This window comes from Lissotriton vulgaris, chromosome 8 (assembly GCF_964263255.1).
Source record: "Lissotriton vulgaris chromosome 8, aLisVul1.2, whole genome shotgun sequence".
In the NCBI taxonomy this organism is placed as follows: Eukaryota; Metazoa; Chordata; class Amphibia; order Caudata; family Salamandridae; genus Lissotriton; species Lissotriton vulgaris.
Window position 1 is genome coordinate 108,030,575 of NC_141696.1, and position 20,833 is coordinate 108,051,407.

At 47.1% G+C, this 20,833-nt stretch overlaps 1 protein-coding gene across 1 annotated transcript in view; it reads right to left on the reverse strand.

Moving 5' to 3' along the window:
* The window catches only part of NUMA1 (nuclear mitotic apparatus protein 1), a 739,614-nt gene that overhangs the window by 180,664 nt on the left and 538,117 nt on the right, over positions 1–20,833 (reverse strand). Inside the window, exons 15-16 of the mRNA XM_086936049.1 lie at positions 11,284–11,325; positions 4,333–4,443 (exon numbers count right to left, since the gene is read on the reverse strand). Of these exons, the coding sequence (XP_086792175.1) occupies positions 4,333–4,443; positions 11,284–11,325 (153 nt within the window). The remainder of the gene's footprint in view (positions 1–4,332; positions 4,444–11,283; positions 11,326–20,833) is intronic.

Consider the following 20,833-nt stretch of genomic DNA (forward strand, 5'->3'; position numbering starts at 1 on the left):
CGCGAGTGGCGAACAGATCCACCCGAGGAGTCCCCCACATCTGAAAGATGTTGCGAACAACCTCCGGGTGAAGCCTCCACTCGTGGTCGGCAGAAAACTGCCGACTGAGACTGTCCGCACGCACGTTCAGAACCCCGGCCAGATGATTTGCCACCAGACAAATCTGATGGTCCTGAACCCAGGACCAGAGACGCAGAGCCTCTCTGCAGAGACACTGCGACCCTACTCCTCCCTGCTTGTTGATGTACCACATCGCAGTCGTGTTGTCCGTTAGGACCTGGACCGAACGACCGCGAAGGGAAGGGAGGAAGGCCTTGAGCGCCAAACGTATCGCCCTCAATTCCAGAAGGTTGATGTGAAACAACCTTTCTTCCGGAGACCAAAGACCCTTGACCTCCAGGTCTCCCAGATGAGCACCCCACCCGAGAGTGGATGCATCCGATATCACTGTGGCCACTGAAGGAGGTAGCTGAAAAGGCTTTCCCTGTGACAGATTGCCTTCCACGCCCCACCAGGACAGGTCCGCTGCAGTTTCTCTGGAGATCCTCACAGACTCCCTGAGATCTCCGTTGTGCTGATACCACTGCCTGCGGAGGCACCACTGGAGCGCCCTCATGTGCCAGCGTGCATGACTGACCAACAGAATGCAAGAAGCCATCAGACCGAGCAGACGAAGGACCTTCAGGACTGGAACAACCGCTCCATTGAAGAATAAAGGAATCATTTCCTGAATGTCGCGAATCCTTTGAGGTGGAGGGAATGCACGACATACAGAAGTGTCCAGTACCGCACCTATGAACAGGTTGCGCTGGGAGGGCACCAGGTGAGATTTGGGTACGTTTATCGAAAAACCCAACCTGTGTAACAACTGAGTTGTCTCCTGCAGATGATGGAGCACCATCTCCGGCGACTCTGCTTTGATCAGCCAGTCGTCTAGATAAGGGAATACAGGAATCCCTGACCTCCTGAGATGCGCCGCCACCACCGCCATCACCTTGGTGAAAACTCGAGGCGCAGTAGTAAGTCCAAACGGGAGGACCGCAAACTGATAGTGCTGCGATCCCACCGTAAAACGGAGATACTTCCTGTGCGACTTCAGGATTGGGATGTGAAAATACGCATCCTGCAAGTCGATCGACACCATCCAGTCTTCTTCCATCAGCGCCAGAAGAACCTGAGCAAGGGTGAGCATTTTGAACTTCTCCTGTTTGAGATAGAGGTTCAAAATCCTGAGATCCAGGATAGGCCGAAGCCTGCCATCCTTCTTGGGAATCAAGAAATACCGGGAGTAGCACCCTTGACCCCTCTCCTGCTCTGGAACCACCTCTATCGCTCCCTTTCGAAACATAGCCAGGACTTCCTCCTGCAGGAGAAGCAGGTGGTCCTCCGAGCAATAACCTTGGCAAGGAGGGTAATTGGGAGGAAACTCCTGAAAAGGAAGTGCATACCCATTCTCTACGAGATTGAGAACCCAAAGATCTGATGTAACCGATTCCCAATCTCGTAGAAAGTGAGTAAGCCGACCCCCTACTGGCCCTACATGATCCAGAATGGTGGATCTAGGGCTGCTTTGCTGATGCGGGTGGGGGTTGGGCATTATTGGAGGAAGTGGAGGAAGAGGAGACTTGACGTCCACGTCCACGACCCCTCTGTCTACCTCTATAGGACTTATATAGAGGGTTCTGCTGCTGCTGCTGTTGTTGGCCCTGCTTGAAGGGACGAAAAGAAGATTTACCAAATCCCTTGAATTTTCTAGCTGCAGACCCTCTCATCTGCAGACCCAACGATCTCGCAGTGGCACGGCTGTCTTTAAACCTTTCCAAGGCCACATCTGCCTTCTTACCAAAAAGGCCAGATCCTTCAAAGGGTAAGTCCAACAAAGTAGATTGTACATCCGCTGAGAAATCAGATGACTTTAACCATGCGGCTCTCCTAGTTGCAATGGATGAGCCCATAATTCTGGCAACTGAATCCACAGTGTCCATGCCGCTTTGGATGACCATGCGGGCCGCAGCCTGAGTGTCAGAGATGACTTCATTAAAGTTTTTCCTATCCTCCTCAGGAAGTTTTGGTGACAATTGCTTCACTGAGTCCATCAGCGCGTGCACATATCTACCTAAAAGGCAAGTAGCATTTGACGACTTTAGAGCCATGCTTCCAGAAGAGAAAGTCTTCTTCGCAGCCTGATCCAATTTCTTAGACTCTTTGTCAGCAGGCACTTGAGGGAAGGAGCCTGCCGCCCTATTAGAACAAGCCGCCTGAACCACAAGACTTTCCGGAGACGGATGCGTAGAAAGAAATGCAGGGTCATCAGGAGCCACCCTATAGCGCCTTGCAATAACCCTTGAAACTGCAGGAGCAGACAACGGCCTCTTCCAAATTTCCTTAATTGGATCTGACAAGGCATCAGTAAACGGCAAAGTTGGCTCCACAATTGAAGATGGAGAATGCAGGACTTCCGTGAGAATGTTGGGCTTGTACTCCACTGTGGGCAGCTTTAAGTTAAGAAGGTCAGCAGCCTTCCTAATAACCACGTGATAAGGAGCCACGTCCCTTGATGGTGCATCAGAAGTCGAAGGCAGACCCCACTCGGGAGAGAGTTCCAGACCACTAGCATCCCAAAGCTCTTCGAAGTCATCACCATGATCAGGAAGCTCGCCTTCTTCCACATCTGAACTCTCATCATCCTTTTGCTCGAGAAGACGCTGAGCTCTTCGCCTCGACCACACCATTCGAATCGAAGTCGACGGATCCGGTAACGACTCCGACGGAGCCGGTTCCGACGTTGCTCGAGGAACCGAAGCAGGAGGACGAGAGTCAAGAACAGGTGTGGCACCTCGATCTCGACTGCGAGGTCGATCCGGAGTCGGCGAAGCCGCATGCGGAGTCGAGGACCTCGGTGGAGCCGTACCGAGCCAAGGTGAAAGAGGCGCCGGCATGAAAGGCATAAATGGAGCAGGAGCATACGACTGAGGAATACCCAGGTTGTACGATAACGGACCCATGGGGCCACCAGGCGCTCCAGCGGGGTACATCGCCCTAGAATAAACTCCAAACATCGCATTGAGAAAATGCGAGGGATCCTGCCCAGGACCAGGAAAGGAAGGGTACGGACCTACCGGATGTTGCAATGGAGGCCGACCCGACACATCCTCACCCTGACCTTCTGGATTCACAGGAGTCTCCGCCGAAGCCGGTTCTTGAGTCACCTCCTCTTCTTCATGCTCCGAGGAAACCGGGTCCGGCTCCGGCGCCGGAGAACCCACTCTTGACAAAGCAGGTGAAGGAGAGACAAAGTGCTTACGGTGTTTGTGAGACTTTCTCTTCGAGTCAGAGGAATTCTTCCCCGAATGATGTCTCGAACTGTGCTTCCTCCTCTTGTGCTTTCTCCTTGAAGAGCTCGAAGCATGCCCGGAAGCTGACTTAGATCTAGACCTAGACCTTTCTCTGGACTTCGACTTCGCCTTGGACTTCGAGTCGTCTCCAGACCTCGAACCCGCTCTGGACCTCGACGCCGATCTCGACCTCGACCGAGACCTTTGCTTCGACTTCGATCTCCGTGACGTAGATCTCGAAAGTCGCCCAGAGTCCTTTTTCACCTTCGCCAAGAGCAACTTTGCTTCACGCTCCCGAAGCGCCTTCGGATTCATCTTAAAACAGGACTCGCAGTTCTTGACGTCGTGGCCCGATCCAAGACACCACAAACAATCCTTATGTGGGTCAGTGATAGACATCATGCGGGCACAAGACCTACATGGCTTAAAGCCTGTTTTCCTCGACGACATCTCCGGAGAAGAACAAAGTCGCAAGAGAGAAACAGTGACAAATATTAGTCAGAAAGATACTAGGTATCGCTGAAGATCCCGAAAACCGTTAGCGTCGGAGACGCGGAAAAAAGGGAACTGACGTCATCACGCCGGCGTGGGCCTGATATGGGGTCGGTGACGTCAGACGGAGTCGCGCGCGATGCCGTGCTCCTGTGACGTCGCCCACGTCGGCGTGCTACGAAGAAAATTTCCGAACGTTGCTGACGCAAGGGGGATATTCACAAGGTGAGGAATCCACACGGCAGATGTATCTATCAGAACAAATGGCCTGTAGAGCTGTATCTATTGGCTTTAATGTCACTATCCCCCAACGTCAGTAATTTTCAGCCATTCAACCACAGATTATGCAAGTCATATGTTGAGAGGAGTGGTTGTTGTAGGCATCCAGAATGGAGAGACAGTGTGGGTATGAAGTAAAAATTATATAAATGAGGAATTGCACTACTAGATGAAAGTGAAAGTAGGCCTTTTTAGGATCTAGTCAAGCAGGACAAAAAAAGCTCACCTGTGCCTTGTAATGCTCTGCTGCCTGTTCCTTCTGAAGCAACTGCGCCTGGACTTCTGCAAGCAGCTTCTTCTGATGCTGGACCTCTTCCTGCAATTCACCTTCACGCACCTGTAGCATTTAACACAGCAGAACTGGAATGTGAAAATTATATTGTATAAGACCTATCACTCCCTCCACTCCAAAAAATGTCAATAGAAGTAAGAACTATTTTAAACTAAGGCACAGTAAGCGAAACAGAAAATCGTTGTGTGCTTATGACCACAAGCACAGGTTACTTACTTGTGTGAAGATATACCTGTAAGAGACATTAGTTAGTGATAGATTCCTTACCTTAGAATATCCCAAGGCGTTAGACTGGATCCGGAAAGTTTGTCGGCAGTACCACTGCGTATCGGTAGGCGTCGTCATACGGTTCCGCGTAAGTCGTTTGTGTCGTAGTCTCAGAGATGACGTCGCTGGACCTACTTAGACACGCCCAGGCTCACTGATGTCAGTTCTGCACACGACTTACCGCGCCAAGAACGCAGAGTCATGCAGGGTACTGACCACTGGTGCACTGAAACTAGGGCTCCAAAGAACAAGTTGCTTACCTTTGGTAACGCTTTTTCTGGTGGATGCAGTATCTGCCTGTGGATTCCTCACCTTGTGAATATCCCCAGCGCCAGCAGCATTAGGAGGTGTTTTGTAGCTCTACACGCCGTGGAAGACATCACAGAACCATGACTCCGCTCGCCGACTCGGCTGACGTCACTGGAGCCATTAGAGAGCCTCGTCGGCGCGTTGACATCAGTTCCGCCCTTTTTTTCCGTGCCTTCGAGCACACGGACGGGCCAACACAAATATACACAGTACAGAGTATCCAAACAAACACACAAAGTGTGAAATCAATGCAGTAAAGCAAAAATAATTAATCATTTCCATTGAAACCAGTTATAAATCATCATTGTAGGGATACAAGGGTGGACAACAGGGAGGCGGGTGGGTCAGTGAGGAATCCACAGGCAGACACTGTATCCACTAGAAAAAGCGTTACCGAAGGTAAGTAACTTGTTCTTCTGATGGATACATCTGCCCGTGGATTCCTCACCTAGTGAATAGAGTCCCACAGCAGTCCCTACTCCCGGAGGAGGGTGTCCACCCTTCTATACCAAAAAGTCCTGAAGGACGGACGTGCAAAGTGTCCGTCCCTCCTCCCTTTGGAATCTAAACAGTAATGCTTCGCGAAAGTGTGGAGGGAGGCCCAAGTTGCCGCTCTACAAATGTCCTTAACAGGAACACCTCTAGATAAGGCAGATGTAGAAGACTTTGCACTGGTAGAATGAGCTCTTAAACCCTCTGGAGGCTCCTTACCGGCCAAAGAGTAACTAATCTTGATAAACAAGACAATCCATCTGGAAAGCACAGCCATCACTTCCGTGAACACCAGCGGGGCGCTGGTGAGGCCAAAAGGGAGCATGGTGAACTGAAAGTGCTTGTGGCCTACCGTGAACCGCAGATGAAGCTGGTGGGCCGGTAGGAAGGGGAAATGAAAATACACGTCCTGAAGGTCTAACGCTACCATCCAGTTTTGCGGGTCGAAGTCAGACAACACTTGAGCAAGTGTGAGCATCTTGAACTTCTCCTTTCAGAACCATCTGATGCGATTGACGTTCCGATGGTCTAAGACGGGACACAGGCTTTTGTCCTTTGTAACCAAGAAGTAATGGGAGTAACAACCACGACCTACTTCTGGCGTCGGAAAGCGCTCAATGGCACCCCTTGGCCAAGAGGGCCGTAACTTCCCGCTGGAGAAGTGTCAAGTGATCCCCCGACATGCAGTGGTACTGCGGCAGCGTGGCTGGGGGAAGGGGGAGGGGGGTGGTGTCTCGAAAGGGAGGGAGTAACCCCTCCGGACAATTTGCAGAACCCACCTGTCTAATTTGATGGTGCGCCAGTGGTGAAGGTGATGGCAAATCCTGCCAACTACTGGCGTCTGGTGGGTCTGTAGCACTAGACTAGGAAGGTTTGGAGGGAGTGGCAGCAGGTGGGGTGGTGGGCTGACCCGCACGCTGGTCCTGTGACCCGACTCTGCAGGTCCAAAGTCCGCGGCTGCGCTGAGACGGTTGCCGCACAGGCCTGTGGCTCTGAAATGAACGTGCTTGGGCGCCCCTTCTTGACCACGAAAGAAGCAAAAGGAGTGCGTGTGGCCGAAAGGCCTAAGGACTAGGCCATAGCCCACAAGTCCTTAAAACGCTCCAATGCGCAATCCGCCTTATCGCCAAACAGGCGAGTGCCATCAATGGGCATGTCCATCAACGTGTTCTGGACATCCCCAGAAAAGCCAGTTCTTAGCCAGGCATGGCAGCGTAACGCCACTGTCGTGGAAATCGCCCTGCCCAGTGAGTCAGCAGTGTCGAGAGCACAAGGGATCGTGAACTTGGCTGGCCTCCACCAGACACTGAGGTATTACCTGCCCAACCGTATCCCGCACAGAAGGGGAAGAACGGCCCAAGAGACATGCGGTGTTCCCAGACCACAGTCCTGAACTGGCGGAAGAAAAAATCTTCCCAAACTGCTCCAGTTCCTTGGACTCCCTGTCCGGTGGGGCGGAAGGGAACGCGCTCGGGGACGCAGAGGCTTTAACAATCAAGTTCTCAGGGGTAGGGTCTTCGGAGAGGAAAACTGAGTCGCCCGGGGCCGGGCGATGGCAACTGGCCACGTTCTTATCCACACGAGCCCCTGTGTTGGGCCTGGATTTGGTGCCCAAAAGAAAGTTCGAGAGTGCATCATTAAAGGGCAGCAGCGGCTCCCTAGAAGAAGACGCCAACGGAAGTACCTCTGTCAGATTAGTCCCGACGGCCACGGTAGGAAGCTCGAGGTGGAGAGCCTCTGCCGCCCTACGCTACACCATAGAGTAGGAACCACTCTCCTCCGTAGCCACGGTAGGAGGAGACCGGAGCCAGATTCAGGAGTACAATCCTGCTCACCTGCATCCCCCAGATCCTCATCCCACTCCGGGTCTAACTCACATTGTGCTGCAAAAGGGTCCTCAGACGCATCCCAGTCCTCCAAAGCCAACCGAACAGGTGGAACATAAGGAGGTGGTTGGAGAAAGGGATAGAAATTCCCAAAGGGCGTTGAAATCGGCGTCGGTCGACACCCCTCCGGCACAGTCTCCACGTCGGGGAGGAAGCCAGGGATAGCAGCGGTCGGAGCAGATGCCGGGGACACGCCATCGACGGAGCTCGTACCGGGCCAACCGACAAGGACGGGGATCTATGCGTGGACCCATGGGAGTCTCACAGCGTTGAGACAGACGTTGAAGAAGTCGGGCCGGTGACGTCGAAGGGCCTTAACGCGCACCGGCGGGGCCAGATGGTTCAAAGACACGCGCCATAGCGGACAGGAACTCCTGCAGCTGGGTCAGAGTTGCCGATGGACCTGGAAAGGACAGTTAGGCCATCGCAACTGTAGAGGCTCCGCCGGAGCCACACGCACCCTCAGCTGCGTCACGCGACCTGCTAGGTGAAGGTGAAGAGCGACATCACTTCTTCGACTTATTGTGCTTCGCCTTAACTGCCTCCGAGTGCGGAGACTTCGAATGGTGATGATTGCTCCGCGGCCGGTCCCTCGACCTCCCACGGGACCTGGAACGGTGAAGAACCGACTCACGGGCCTCTAGCACCTTTCGGGACCGCTCCCGCAAGTTTTCGGAGCCATGGCCCGGCAGTGGGGGCACGACTCGGAGTCGTGGTCGGGCCCCAGGCAGTAGAGATACTCACGGTGCAGGTCCGTCACAGACATTGTGCAGGGACAGACAGCGCAAGACTTAAAACCGGGCATCCCTATGCACCTGGAGTGAAAGTACTCAAAAACAGACAAAAGTCCCCTAAAACTCAGTTAAAAAAAAGACTGGGGGTACCGCGCTCTCCCGATCTGCGCTTGCCGGCGCGGAAAAATACAGAACTGAAGTCAGCACACGTGGGCGCGTCTAAGTAGCTCCGGCGACTTCATCTCGGCGACTACACAACCATTTATGTACGGAGAGCCATATGACGACGCCTACCGACGCGCACGGGTACTACGGATAAAAACTTTCCGGATCCAGTCTGACACCTGGGGATATTCTAAGGTAAGGAATCTATCACTAACTTGTCTCTTTCAGATATATCAATCCTAAATCAATGAAACTTAAAATATACTAACATTTTCATAAAGACAATAGCAAGTAAGTATCTTCATCACATAAATAAGTAATGTAATCACTAGCCGCATAAAATAGGGAAAGAAAACTTTCTTAAACACCTTTGCTATAAATCGATCAGCCTCAGTGCAGATATGAAATTTACTTTTGTTCATGGCAGGCAGAATACAAGATCTGCACTCTCCCTCAACCCAACATCCATAATTACCCAAAAACTCACATTTTTTCCTAGTACAGTACTAGCAAGGTGGCTAATGGCACTGTTTGTTTAAACGCTGCCAAAACAAAATATACCCAACCTCTTTGTCCCTACCCTTTAAAGCAGGTTTAGATTTTCCAGAATCTAGCAACAAACATACAACTTTGATTCCACCTTGCATTTAGCTTATACTTCTGGGTTTTGGAGACTCTCTCTTGATGGCTCAAATTCTCATTTAACTCTTTCAACTACAGGGAAAGGTAAAAGGTCAAGCATACTTGCAGGACCCGCGCTTCCCGTAGGTGATCTATGCTGCAATGTTCACTAACAATGGCACTAGCTTTGGTGGTGTTACTTTTCGTCTTATATTTTAAACTCCGTGCTCGGTTAATGTCAGGACGTTTACTTACGTTACCTAAAATTGAAATTCGATCTCATCTTTGTATGCTCCTAATATGGCCTCATCCAAATCACTTGTGTAATAAGATGTGATATTTAAATATAATTTTATGGACATTTATATTATATTCATTTTATGGACAATCCACAAAACATCTCCCATTACTTGTACTAACAACTGGAGTAACGAGGTAAAACCAATAAGTCATGACTTAAAACTATCTGTACATGGTAATACTCTGGGTTAAGTAGAAATTATTAAGTGTTTTAAGTAAAGAGACTCCTTTGTTAGAGGCAAAGAATATCACTCAATGATCCACACTATAGGCAAAAGAACAGGATAAAGATATAAAATGGTCCCTTTAGTATAAATAAGTCATAGTTCATCTTGCCTGAACTGTAAATGTTTTAAAATAAGGAAGGGAGGAATTGGCTAATTCAAGATTCCTTTTGGAAAATGTTGATATTATCCACGTTATAGGTTCCAATCACATTTGTCATGTACTAAAAAAGCAAAAGATGAAGCGGCAGAAACAAGCAAACAGCTGCAATCAATTATACAAAGCAGGTGTGATCACTGTAATAATCAAGCGGAGCAAGCAAAGAAGTGTTTCCAATGCAAGAAAGGAAAGACTGCATGCACTCGGATGAAAAGTAAGGAGCAAAGAATTTCTTTTTTTTAATAGGAAGGCGCGAATTTAGGAAATATCAGTGGCTAGCCCCAGAGTAAATCTGTTAGCTGGAAAATGTAAATTACTGTACGTCTGCAAACACTGGTTCAGTTTCAGTTTAGACTGGCACCTCACCACTCAAACAGCTTTGAAAGCTGTTTGACAAATGGATTTTTGTTAAACATCCAAGAAGCACTAAACTAGGAAAGATAATCTTTGCCCAGATCACACATTTTTGTCTTCAGTGCGTCAATATATATGAATGATTGCAAAATAGACAAACCAAGGAGGTAGTAGATCATTGGCTTTGCATTGATGCTCATTTCCTAGCACAATGGCCCTCTTGAATGGCCCTATGTGGAACACTGCATGTCGCTTAGGACTATTTACAGTTAGATGGAAGATTCCACGGTTGGACACCTAATATCAGGTTTCTCCAGGGGAAAGCAAATGTGACATCTGACAGTCGATAAAAATAAATGCAAATGTGTGCAGGTTGTTGGATGCATAATTGACAGCATGCTTTAAAGGACTGATGAAGTAATTAACACGCAAGTATTTAAATACTTATGACTGGTCTGTAAAGTATTTGAAATTACTGAATATTTTCTTGACTTAACATTCCTTTCCCAGTTTTTGTGACTGGATTTTCAAGCGGTGAACAAATGTAACTCTTGAAAACTGAATGAAGGGGTCTCAAATATTCATAAAATAATTTTCTGAACAAAGTCAACCCTTCCAACTATCCTCATAGCAGTCTGACAAGTATGAGGATGCATATTTTTCAGGGCTAATGGTGTTTTTGAAGTCATACGTAATTGTTATGTGGCCACAACTCCAATAAGAACTCAGATTCATTGTAGTTTAAGGATGGATGTGGGATGAACATAAGGCTTTATGCGCTTTGTACAGTGGAATATAAACCCTATGACGATCTTCATTGCATCGAAGGGGCAGAAGGCTATCAGGGGTTCTTATGCCATCATTATTTAGTACATTTCAGACTGGAAGTGGTCATAATCTCATGCAAATTCAGTCACATCCAAGAAAACTGGGATAGAACTTGGAATAGAAGAATATTCACTGATTCAAAACAATATTTCTATTTGCAAGAGTAGCAGATGCACTGTTGGGAGCAGGGTGCAGAATATTGGGGCAGCAGGAGGGGGAAGGACTGGAAGCAAAAAGATGCTGACCTGTGTAATGGCATGGAGACTCCGAAAGGAGCAGGTGCCAACTTCTTGTACCTTAAGATGCACATGTGCATTGAGTTGGGCGTTTGAAGCAGTGGTTAGCATTCATGATCCAATGATGCACGTAAAAAGCCCTGGGCAGTACATTGATTATCTTGAAATCATAGGGTCCCACTGCAAACAGTCGACAAGAAATAGGCAGCCATACTTGATACAGGCGGATGGTGTTAAGACTGCCAAGGTTAGCTGCATGCACTGTCACCGCTTAAGCAGCTGAAGGTGTATGTTCTCTAAATAGGTTACCTGTTTAGTTTGTTCACTCTTTGATAGCTCTAGACGTTCAACCTGTAACAAAGGAACAAGGAACAAATTAAACAATTTAAAAAATATTTTGGTAATATTGCAGAAGTGCTTGAGGAATTGTGGTGCTCAATTAAAGTGCTACCACTCACACATCATTAATAGGAGTGTGCCAGGTCATGTTTAGAAAGAAGCATACAATTGTACCCAACACTAGGGCGTCGGGTGGAAAAATGTCAGTTTGCTGAGACTACCTGAAATGCTTAGACTGGCTCTGCAAGTTGAAAAAGGATCACAAGTAATATCCTGGAGTCTGTAGAAAGACCAGGACCTTCTTCAATAGTTTGTTAGACTGGTCCACGAAGTTTAAGTAGATACAAAACAGGGAGACGTCTCACATGCAGTCTCCAAAACAACAAAATCAGTTGTTTCAACATGTACTTCATGCTTTATTCTCATTTCTGTATGTGTGAAAAAAAACTGCTTTGGATTTTAGCTATGAGAGGATTGTGCTTTGTTTAATGTAAAAGACTCCAGTGATTCAGAGTAATCCTAGTTATGCTGCTGTATAACTTTTACATTCAGCTTCCACTAAATTACTATTGAGTTTGCTCTTCGAGCAGGAAATAACGAGAGATTTAAAAGGGTGATCGCTGAAGAAGATACCATGGGACATACTGTAATCATTGCTTTCAACTAGCAGAATGATGCATGCAAAACTGATGAAGTGGTCTATTCAGTCTTATGATGAATGAACTTTATTGTGCCGAGGATTTTACACTCCTCCTATATGACCCACCTTGCATCTGTTACTGCTCCCTAGCTTCAAGAATGGAAAGGTGATAGGACTGTTTGGAAGGGCCACTGTGGTTTAGCGAAAGGAACGTTACAGAAAAAACATTGGAAATCTTGACAACCAACCCGGAGCCTAAGCTGTTGCAACGATTTCAATTTCAGACAGATACAAGTTAATTGTTGTAGCTCTGGCACCTAGTTCCAAGTTACTTCCTCCTAGACTACTGGGCACTACAAGAATGCTACTTTTTTTAAACCACACATACCAACGCACATACAGACACGTGCGTGCTTTCCTCCTAAGTTTCTAGTCTCTCTGATCAGAGTATCACAGTTAAGCCATTTGGAGGGGTATTCAACCATTAACATCACATTGGCAACGCTGAGAAAACTATTAACTGATACTTTGCATTTGTCTTCCTTTTAGACATGTGGGAAGACTTTCTGGTATCCAAACCTTTTTTCGAGGATCATAATCAGCATTTCATAACCCAAGAGTTCATATCTGAAAAGCATTTTTACCTGGGCAAAAAGCAAGCACTGGAGCTCAAGTGCCCACTTTCCACATGTAATTCATAAGGACATGGTGCTGAAACCATTCACACCTTTTGGCAGAATAGTGCCATTGCATGTGTACAACTACAGGCCTGCTTGTAGGGTGATCCACCACAATAAGAGTCAACGAGTCTTGCCCAGGGCACACTAGAACGTAAATAAAAGAACAGGATATCCTTTGAACAATACTGTGCAAGAACCAGACCGCAACCCAATTTTTTTTAAGAAATAGAAAAACAAATGAAAGGGGTGTGTGAGAAGTTGGCCTGATATGCAGTGCTCACTATTCTAGTGATCACTATGTATCAGTCCAAACGACCCTTATTGATGATTGGTTGTAAGTCAACCTTATAGACCAGCTATCCTAGTAGCATGGATACGAGCAGTCTTCGGGCTAAACTCTAGAGGGCGTGTTAAGCCAGCTGTTATACCATCACATATACCCCTTGAACACCAAGTGAAAGGACACCACACAAGTTGTTATGAAAATAACAGGATATTTATTTAGAACACAACAGCCCTGGACTCTTTATGAGGACAGGGTGCTAAGCACAATACAAAGCTCTTAAAGAAATACTTAAAGTCGCACAATTTACGCAAATGCCCGAGGGGTACGGAAGACCATATACTACAAAAGTGGAATGCGAAATTACTAGCAGGTAAGTACTACTCTCAGACTTTGGAATCACTAGGCCTACAATGCTGAACCCTTAGATTAGAAGCAGGAGGTCTAGGAACGCCGTGTGCAGAGTGGGAACTCTCACGAGTAATGCGGGACAAAGTCTATGGATACTAGTAAATGCAAAAGTTAGTGTTCTCGGGCGAACCCGACTAGGTAGGTCAAAAACGAAAGTGGATCTAGACACTTAGAGAGTTGGTCTACGCTGGAGCACCGTGGTACTCGGTTTACCTAGCCCAGGGGCTGCGGCTGCATAGGGTTCAAGTGTCGTCGGGAATCCTCGTTGACGAACCAGGAGCCTGAAGTGGAAGTTGCTGGCAGGCGACCAGTAAAGATGTTCCGGGCTGATCCAAGGACTGGATCAGCTGAAGAAGAGTACCTGTAAGCAGAGGGGACCAAGTTCTGAATCACTAGCCAGTGATTAGGTGGGCACCAGGATGGCACCGGACGAGGTCACTCAGCCAGGTGAAGAGGTGACACTGGATTCTGCTGCTACACGGACCAGGGGCGCTGATGTCGACCAGGCTGGAGGTCTGCGAGCTGTCCCACGTCGAATGTCTGCTGCTGGCGATGCTGGATCCGGTGAAGGAGGCAACAAGCCTTGGCTACGGCAAGCCCACGTGGCGACACAATGGCGTCTTGGGTGGACCAGGAGGGTCCGAGGAAGGTCCCCTTCAGGAGGAGACTAGGGCCAGTCTAGAGAAGCTAGACCAGCTGTGCAACAAACATAGGATGTCGTCAAGAGGGTCACTAGCCAACGGGCAAGTGACCGGACAACGTGGCAAGCGACACAGAAGCATAAGGGCCCCACGCAGATCTGGTGGATGCTGGGGGGCTGGTCTTCGAGGCTCGTGCTGCTTGGGGTTGGGGCTTCTCTTACCCCAATGCACCCACTCGAGGGTCCCTCGGCGGTCGTGCTGGGTCAGTGTCGTGCTGGCTCTGATGGTCGCCGGGTCCACTGGTCTCGTCGCACCCACGGTTCTCAGCTGGTCTGTAGAGGCAGGTAGAGGTCAGAGAGGGCAGGGAGTCCGGGTCTTGTCGTGCTGGTCGGTCTGGTTCCGGAGGAAGGACGTCTTAGCAAACCGCAAGATAATTAGTTGGTGCCTGCTGCTGCAGGGTGACTACTCCTTAGTCACAAGGGAGAAATCTTGAGAAGAAGTCGAGAGCTCCTTTCGTAGAAAGTAGTTTCAAGATTCAAAGATGATCTAATTTGGAAGGGTCCCCGCTCCCACCTTTATTCTAAAGAAAGGGGCTGGTACGGGACTAGGTCCTGCCCATGGGTGGGACCAGGAAGGGGGTGGTTACACCCCTCTCCCATGCCAGACTTTCCCCAGCTCAGGGGCTGGTGTGCCCCTGGAACTGGTTCAAGCCGGCAGATGCATAGTGAGCACCGGGGTGCCACTTGCAGTCGCCTTCCTATTAGCCCTGCCTACCTAGGATACACAAAACCCTGTCTGGGTTGGTGCTAGCACCGCCCCTGACAGGAAACCCTTTGTTCAAGCTCCCTTCGCTGGAAGGACTCCCAGCTGCAGGGGGTCAGACTTGTGTCTGTGGTGGCAGCATCCATTTTGAGAGTATTCTAATTCGTATGACACCTTACTCGACATGTTTTGATAACACGATACCAAAGATAGCAAATAACCACGAGGATTATAATGCACTTAAGAGTATATGGTACGCGTTATCATATAACAGCTATTAGGACTTGGTTCCGCAAGCTGCAGACGGGCTCAGCTCATGGCAGAGCACCATCTGACATAATTCCAAGCACTCTGCCTTCAGGATTGTTTAGGCCTGCTATAGGAGTGACTGATAGGAATACATGTGTCTATTTTGGGTTAGATATAGGTATACTATATCTAAAGCAAAGGGTGATTACACCACTTTGCCCCAGCTGTCGTGCAGCCAGTTGTGTTAGATTTAGATGGCCAGCCAGGGGTGGCATAATACATGCTGCAGCCCCTGGTAGGCCCTGGGTACACCTATGCCCTGAGTTACAGGGTCTGATAAGGTGGCCCAGTACCAATTAGATATGTACCTAAGGTACATGGAATCCATTTTACAGAGAGAGCAGTAGGCCTGGGGTCCTGATTGGCAGGGTCCCAGGCCAACTATGTCAAAAAACAGCTAAAACACAAGGCAAAAAGTTGGGGGCAACCATAGTCAGGATCTACCTTCCTACAGGGTGGAAGAGTGGCTCACCTGGCAGAAAAAGGATACAAGCCACCCATTCCAGGCTCTCTGGCAGAAAGACTGCAGCCCGCCCCATCCCCACAGCTGCACAAGAAAAAAAAACCTTGAGAACACCAGAGGATTGTCAGTGTTCGCAATTAATTTTATAAACCGAGAACACAAATGAAGCATCCCATCAAAATACCAGTAAATTATTGAATTCGAAAAGTAGAAATTATTAGGGTGTGTGACCGTCAAGAGCAATCAATTTGTACTTAGTACTCCAAACCAGCAGATTTGCCCCTTATTTTAGGGTCTGCCAGAGGCGCATGCCCAAAGGTAAATGGAAGGCATTTGTCCTGTTTGTTGTATGCAAACGATCTAGTCATACTGGACCAAACCGAGGTGGGTTTACAAAGGAAGCTTAATAAATTCAGTGAATATTGTACGGCAAAACGACTTACAGTAAACATGGACAAAACAAAAATACTGTTTTGGTAAGAGAAATCGGAAGTTTAATTAGTACCTGGGTCAAACAAAACTAGACATTGTAAATGAATATAAATGCCTCGGGATAGGGTTTACAAATTCTTTGAAGAGGGGTATACAACTAGAGGCGAAGAAAGTAAAAGCTCACGTGGCGATATGTGGGCTGAAAATATTTAATCATAGCTATGGTGATATGTTCCATAAACCTCTATTGACGGCCTATAAAGCAATGATCCCTCCACAACTCCAATATGGTTCAGAAATTATATGTATTGATGGTAAAAGTTCCTGGGATAGAGATGAAGGGAAATGCTTAAAATCTTTACTCTCGCTCCCTAGCTCGGCAATGATCCAGGCAATTAGACTGGAACTCGGCCTGACTGCATGGAACATTCAGGTGCAACTACATTTACATTACCGTTTGGGTTGTGGGGAGGTCACAAAGGTGTCTCAGTGGTGCATGAAGGAGATTCAATCAAGTGAGCGAAAGTGGGCTAAAGCCACAAGATCTTAAGACCATCTATGATCACCTGAATGAGGAAATAGATCCGAAGACATTGCAAATCAATGTAACAAAGAGTGCACTTAAAATGCAGGGTAAAGAATTGTCACGAGCAGTCGACAGAAAGTATTTGAGTATGAAAGACTCTGTAAAATGTATGAGTAACAGCTGGGAGAAAGACCTAAGCGATCCCTACCTTGATACATTACCGAATTGTTGGTTAAGATTAGAGGTACCCAGGATTAGAATCAGTATCAATCCGGCCGTAATAAATAGTGCAATAAAATCTGGCCTAATTCAAGAAGATGGCAAATGCATGTGTAATCTAGGGATGAAATGTAGTATTTTACATATTTTATTGGACTGTCTGAAATGTTTATATTTGCGTAAATGAATACTTCGTCCAATTTTTTCAAAGTATGATGTGAGGGCGCGTTGACAAGCATGGGAGTTTTTCGCTGATATGGAACATTTAGAAATCACGATAGCCATTGGGAAATGTATGCAGGGTGTCTATAGGTTCCCTGGTCCAATAGAGGCCTAAGAGAAGCAATGCGCCTTGTAATTTTAAATGAAATCTGTGTTTTTTAATTTGGTAGGAATGTAGTTTTAAGGTTATTAATGTTCTTATTGCTTAAATAAATGACTTTGTAATATGTAGCCTTTTTCTTTCTTTTTTTAAATGATAATGTATGTGCTGTGGTTTAATGACCAGATGGTTTAAATAAACTTTATTTTTTACTTGATTTGACTTCACTACTCAAAACCAACTGGATACATGAATTTGGGTAATGTAAAGGAAAGGACAATTAAGGAAGTGGCTCGATAGTAATCTTCTGGGAAAGAGCCCAGTAATAAAAAACCTGCTCCATTAACTTTAATGCCAACAAATAGTAGAAAGAAAGCTGCATGGACAGTTTTCGATGGGAGTTCAGGATGTAGGAGGACCATGAAGTGAGGACAACGCATCTCAAAAAGAGGAAAGGAATGCAGGCAGGCAGGGCTAAAGACAGAGAAAAAAATCCAAGTAATCTGTTGAGCAAATATGTAGCATCAAATTATGCAGCATTTTGGTCATTAATATCCACAAAGCGGGTACTCGCATTCTAATCTCCACACTTATACTATACCCACGATGCATACAAATTGAGTTTCTTATTGAATCTTATAATTTGGCTCTACGGTTTTATGGTATTCATTTTTTTCACATTTGCGTCTATTTATCCATATCTATTTTTCGCCAATTTTATCTGTATGTATCCACATTTATTTTCGGGGTTTGTGAAAAAGCAAAGCTGAAACTTGTACATGCCCACATTTATTTAACTAAAAATATATACTCCTACTAGAATGGCAGACAAGCTTCAATTATATGCACACCCACAGATAGATAAATAGGTTTATATGAAAACATGGAAAATGTAATCTCGACCTTGTGCTTATACTGTTTAAGTCGCATTACTAAAATGTTTTTTTAACCCTTTTACCCGACAATTTGCACAGCGTTGACAGCGTTTATAATCACTAAGAAGAAACCCAATTTCCGTTTTTATCTACATTTAAAAATAAATAGACAGGAAATTAAATGTGTGTCTATCTATATGAATCAGTACAAACAGAGAACTGGGAGCCTTACTTATAATCAAATATATTTTTTACCATTAAATTAATATTTTGTTTATCACTAAAAAGTCAGAATTAAGCATTCTAAAATTATTAGCTATGATGTATTATTTTAAGTCCCAGCATGTTGTTTTCTAAAGGAGGCTATTGCAGTAATAGCTAGCCTCACAGATGCTACTCCTCAGGGAGGTACACAAACAAACCAATACGGTGAAATGGGGAAAAATGACATTAAGGCTTTTTGGGGTACATGAAACTACATACTACATATAGTAGACAACGCCCTCTTAGCTCTTGACCGCAATGAAACATGCCTGCTAGTCCTGCTCGACCTCTCATCAGCCCTCGATATGGTCAACCACGACAAACTTTTAAGAAGACTCGAAGACAGGATGGGCTTCTCTGGCACAGTCCTATGGTTCAAATCCTTTCTGGAAAATAGAACGCAATCATTCATGACCAACAAGATTCTTGCTCTAGCCTCACCTAACTTACTAGGAGTACCACAAGGCGCTACCCTATCACTCACACTATTCAACTCATATGTCGAACCACTCACTGATCTACTACAGCAGGCGAACATCTCCTACCACATGTACGCGGACGACACCCAACTATACATTAAAATCACCTCCATTGAAGAGATCAAATTAATTAATCTAGCTCTCGAAATAAACGTCCAATGGCATACGACCAACTTCCTCAAGCTAAACTCACAAAAAACTGCATTTCTTTTACCCCCCCCCCCCCCCCCCCCCATAATAACTCACAGGAAAAAAAGGAATGGACCCCACAATATCAATTGGAATCACACTGGATAAGAACCTTAACATGCAAGCTCACATTAACTTGATGGCTAAAAATGCCCGCTTTCACCTCAGCTATCTCAGAAAAATGAAGTCATTCATATAGATCCCTGACCGTAGTCATTTCAAGGCTGGAATACGGATGCTCCACCCTTTCAGGGCTTCCTAAAATCTCTACCGCACCACTAAAAGCCGGTCTCAACGCCGCAGCAAGCCTCATAACAGGATCGAGGAAATTTGACCACATATCGCCGCACCTGAAGGCACTCAACTGGCTACCCTATGAAGCTCACTTAAAGATTGCTTGCATTACACACAAGGCGCTACACCACAACACGCTGCAGTTCCTAGCCCAAAAACGTACACTATCTGGAGGAAACAGACATTCTAGGAGCATAGATAATCTATTTCTGAAACCCTCACCTTTCAACAAGACTAAAACCTCCAACAGAGCATTTTCTGGAGCGGCGTCAAGAATTTGGAACTGGCTTCCGCCATTCATCAGAAAAATTGCCTTGACGCCCTGTGAGAAGTTGGCCTGATATATGATGCTCACTAGTTCTAGTGATCTCCTTGTATCAGTCCAAACAACCCTTATGGTGATTGGTTGTAAGTCAACCTTATAGACCAGCTATCCTAGTAGTGTGGACAAAAGCAGTCTTTAGGCTAAACTCTTTATGGCATGTGAAGCCAGCTGTTTTACCACACATAACCCCTTGAATACCAAGTGAAAAGACACCACACAGGTTGTTATGAAAATAAACAGATATTTATTAACTAACATACACCTCTGAACTCTTTGAGGTCAGAGGGCTAAGCACATGGCAATACTCAAAAGGAAATACGAGTTCGCACAATATTTACAAGTGCGCCTTAGGGGCGCGACAAACCATATACTCAAAACAATGGAATGCGAGGAAGAAAAGTACTGTAAGGAGATCCAGAGGCTGGAGGATCGCTGGGACTACGCTACAAACTAGGTAAGTAAGGAGCAGGAGGCCCACGGGACTCACGTGCAGAGTGGGAACTCTCACACGGGAAGTGTGCCAACGTCTATGGATCGTACAGTTTAGAAAGTTACGGATTCCGGACGAACCCGGCTGGATGGAGGGAAAACAACAGTGGACCTGAACACTATGATAGTGTACACAGACTTCAGCACCTAGAAGCTTTAGTTACCTAACCCACAGGCTGCGGGTGCATAGGGCTGAAGTTGCGTCGGGTTTGCTGCGTTGATACCAGTGATGCCTGAAACAAGAAGTTGCTGGCAGGCAGCCAGATGGAGGAGTCCGGTGGTTCCAAGGTTGGAACTTAGAAGGAGTCCTGAAAGGGAAGGGGACAGAGTCTCGGTCACTAGCTAGTGACGGTGCTGGAACCAGGAGGAAACCAGATGCTGTTGCCGCAGTCAGGTGAAGGAAGGGTCGCTTCTCTCTGCAGCTGTGTGGACCATGAGCTGTTCTTCATGACCAGGCCGGAGGCACGAGCTGTCCCACGTAGTCTGCTGCTGTTGACGGTGTCGGATCGTCGATCTGGACAGTAGGCCTTGGCAAATGCAAGCCACGCGGTGGAGAAAAGATGGCGTCTGGTGCGGACCAGGAGGGTCCGGGGTGCTTCTCGTTCACAGGGAAGCAAGGGCCAGTCTGGGGGACCAGACTAGCAGTGTCGGATTCTTTGGGTCATCGTCTCAGAGGTCACAGGCCAGCCGGCGAGTGACCAGACAACAGAAGGAGCAGCAACCAGGCAAAAGGGCCCCACGCAGATCTCGTGGATGCTGGGGGGCTGGTCTTTTTTGTGCAGGAGCTGCGTCGCTGTAGGGCTTCTCAAACCCCAATGCACTCACTCGAGGGTCCCTCGGCGGTCGTGCTGGAAGCGCTGTGCAGGTTTTCACAAGATGGCCGTCTCCACGTTGCTCGTCGCAGCCTCGGGTCCCAG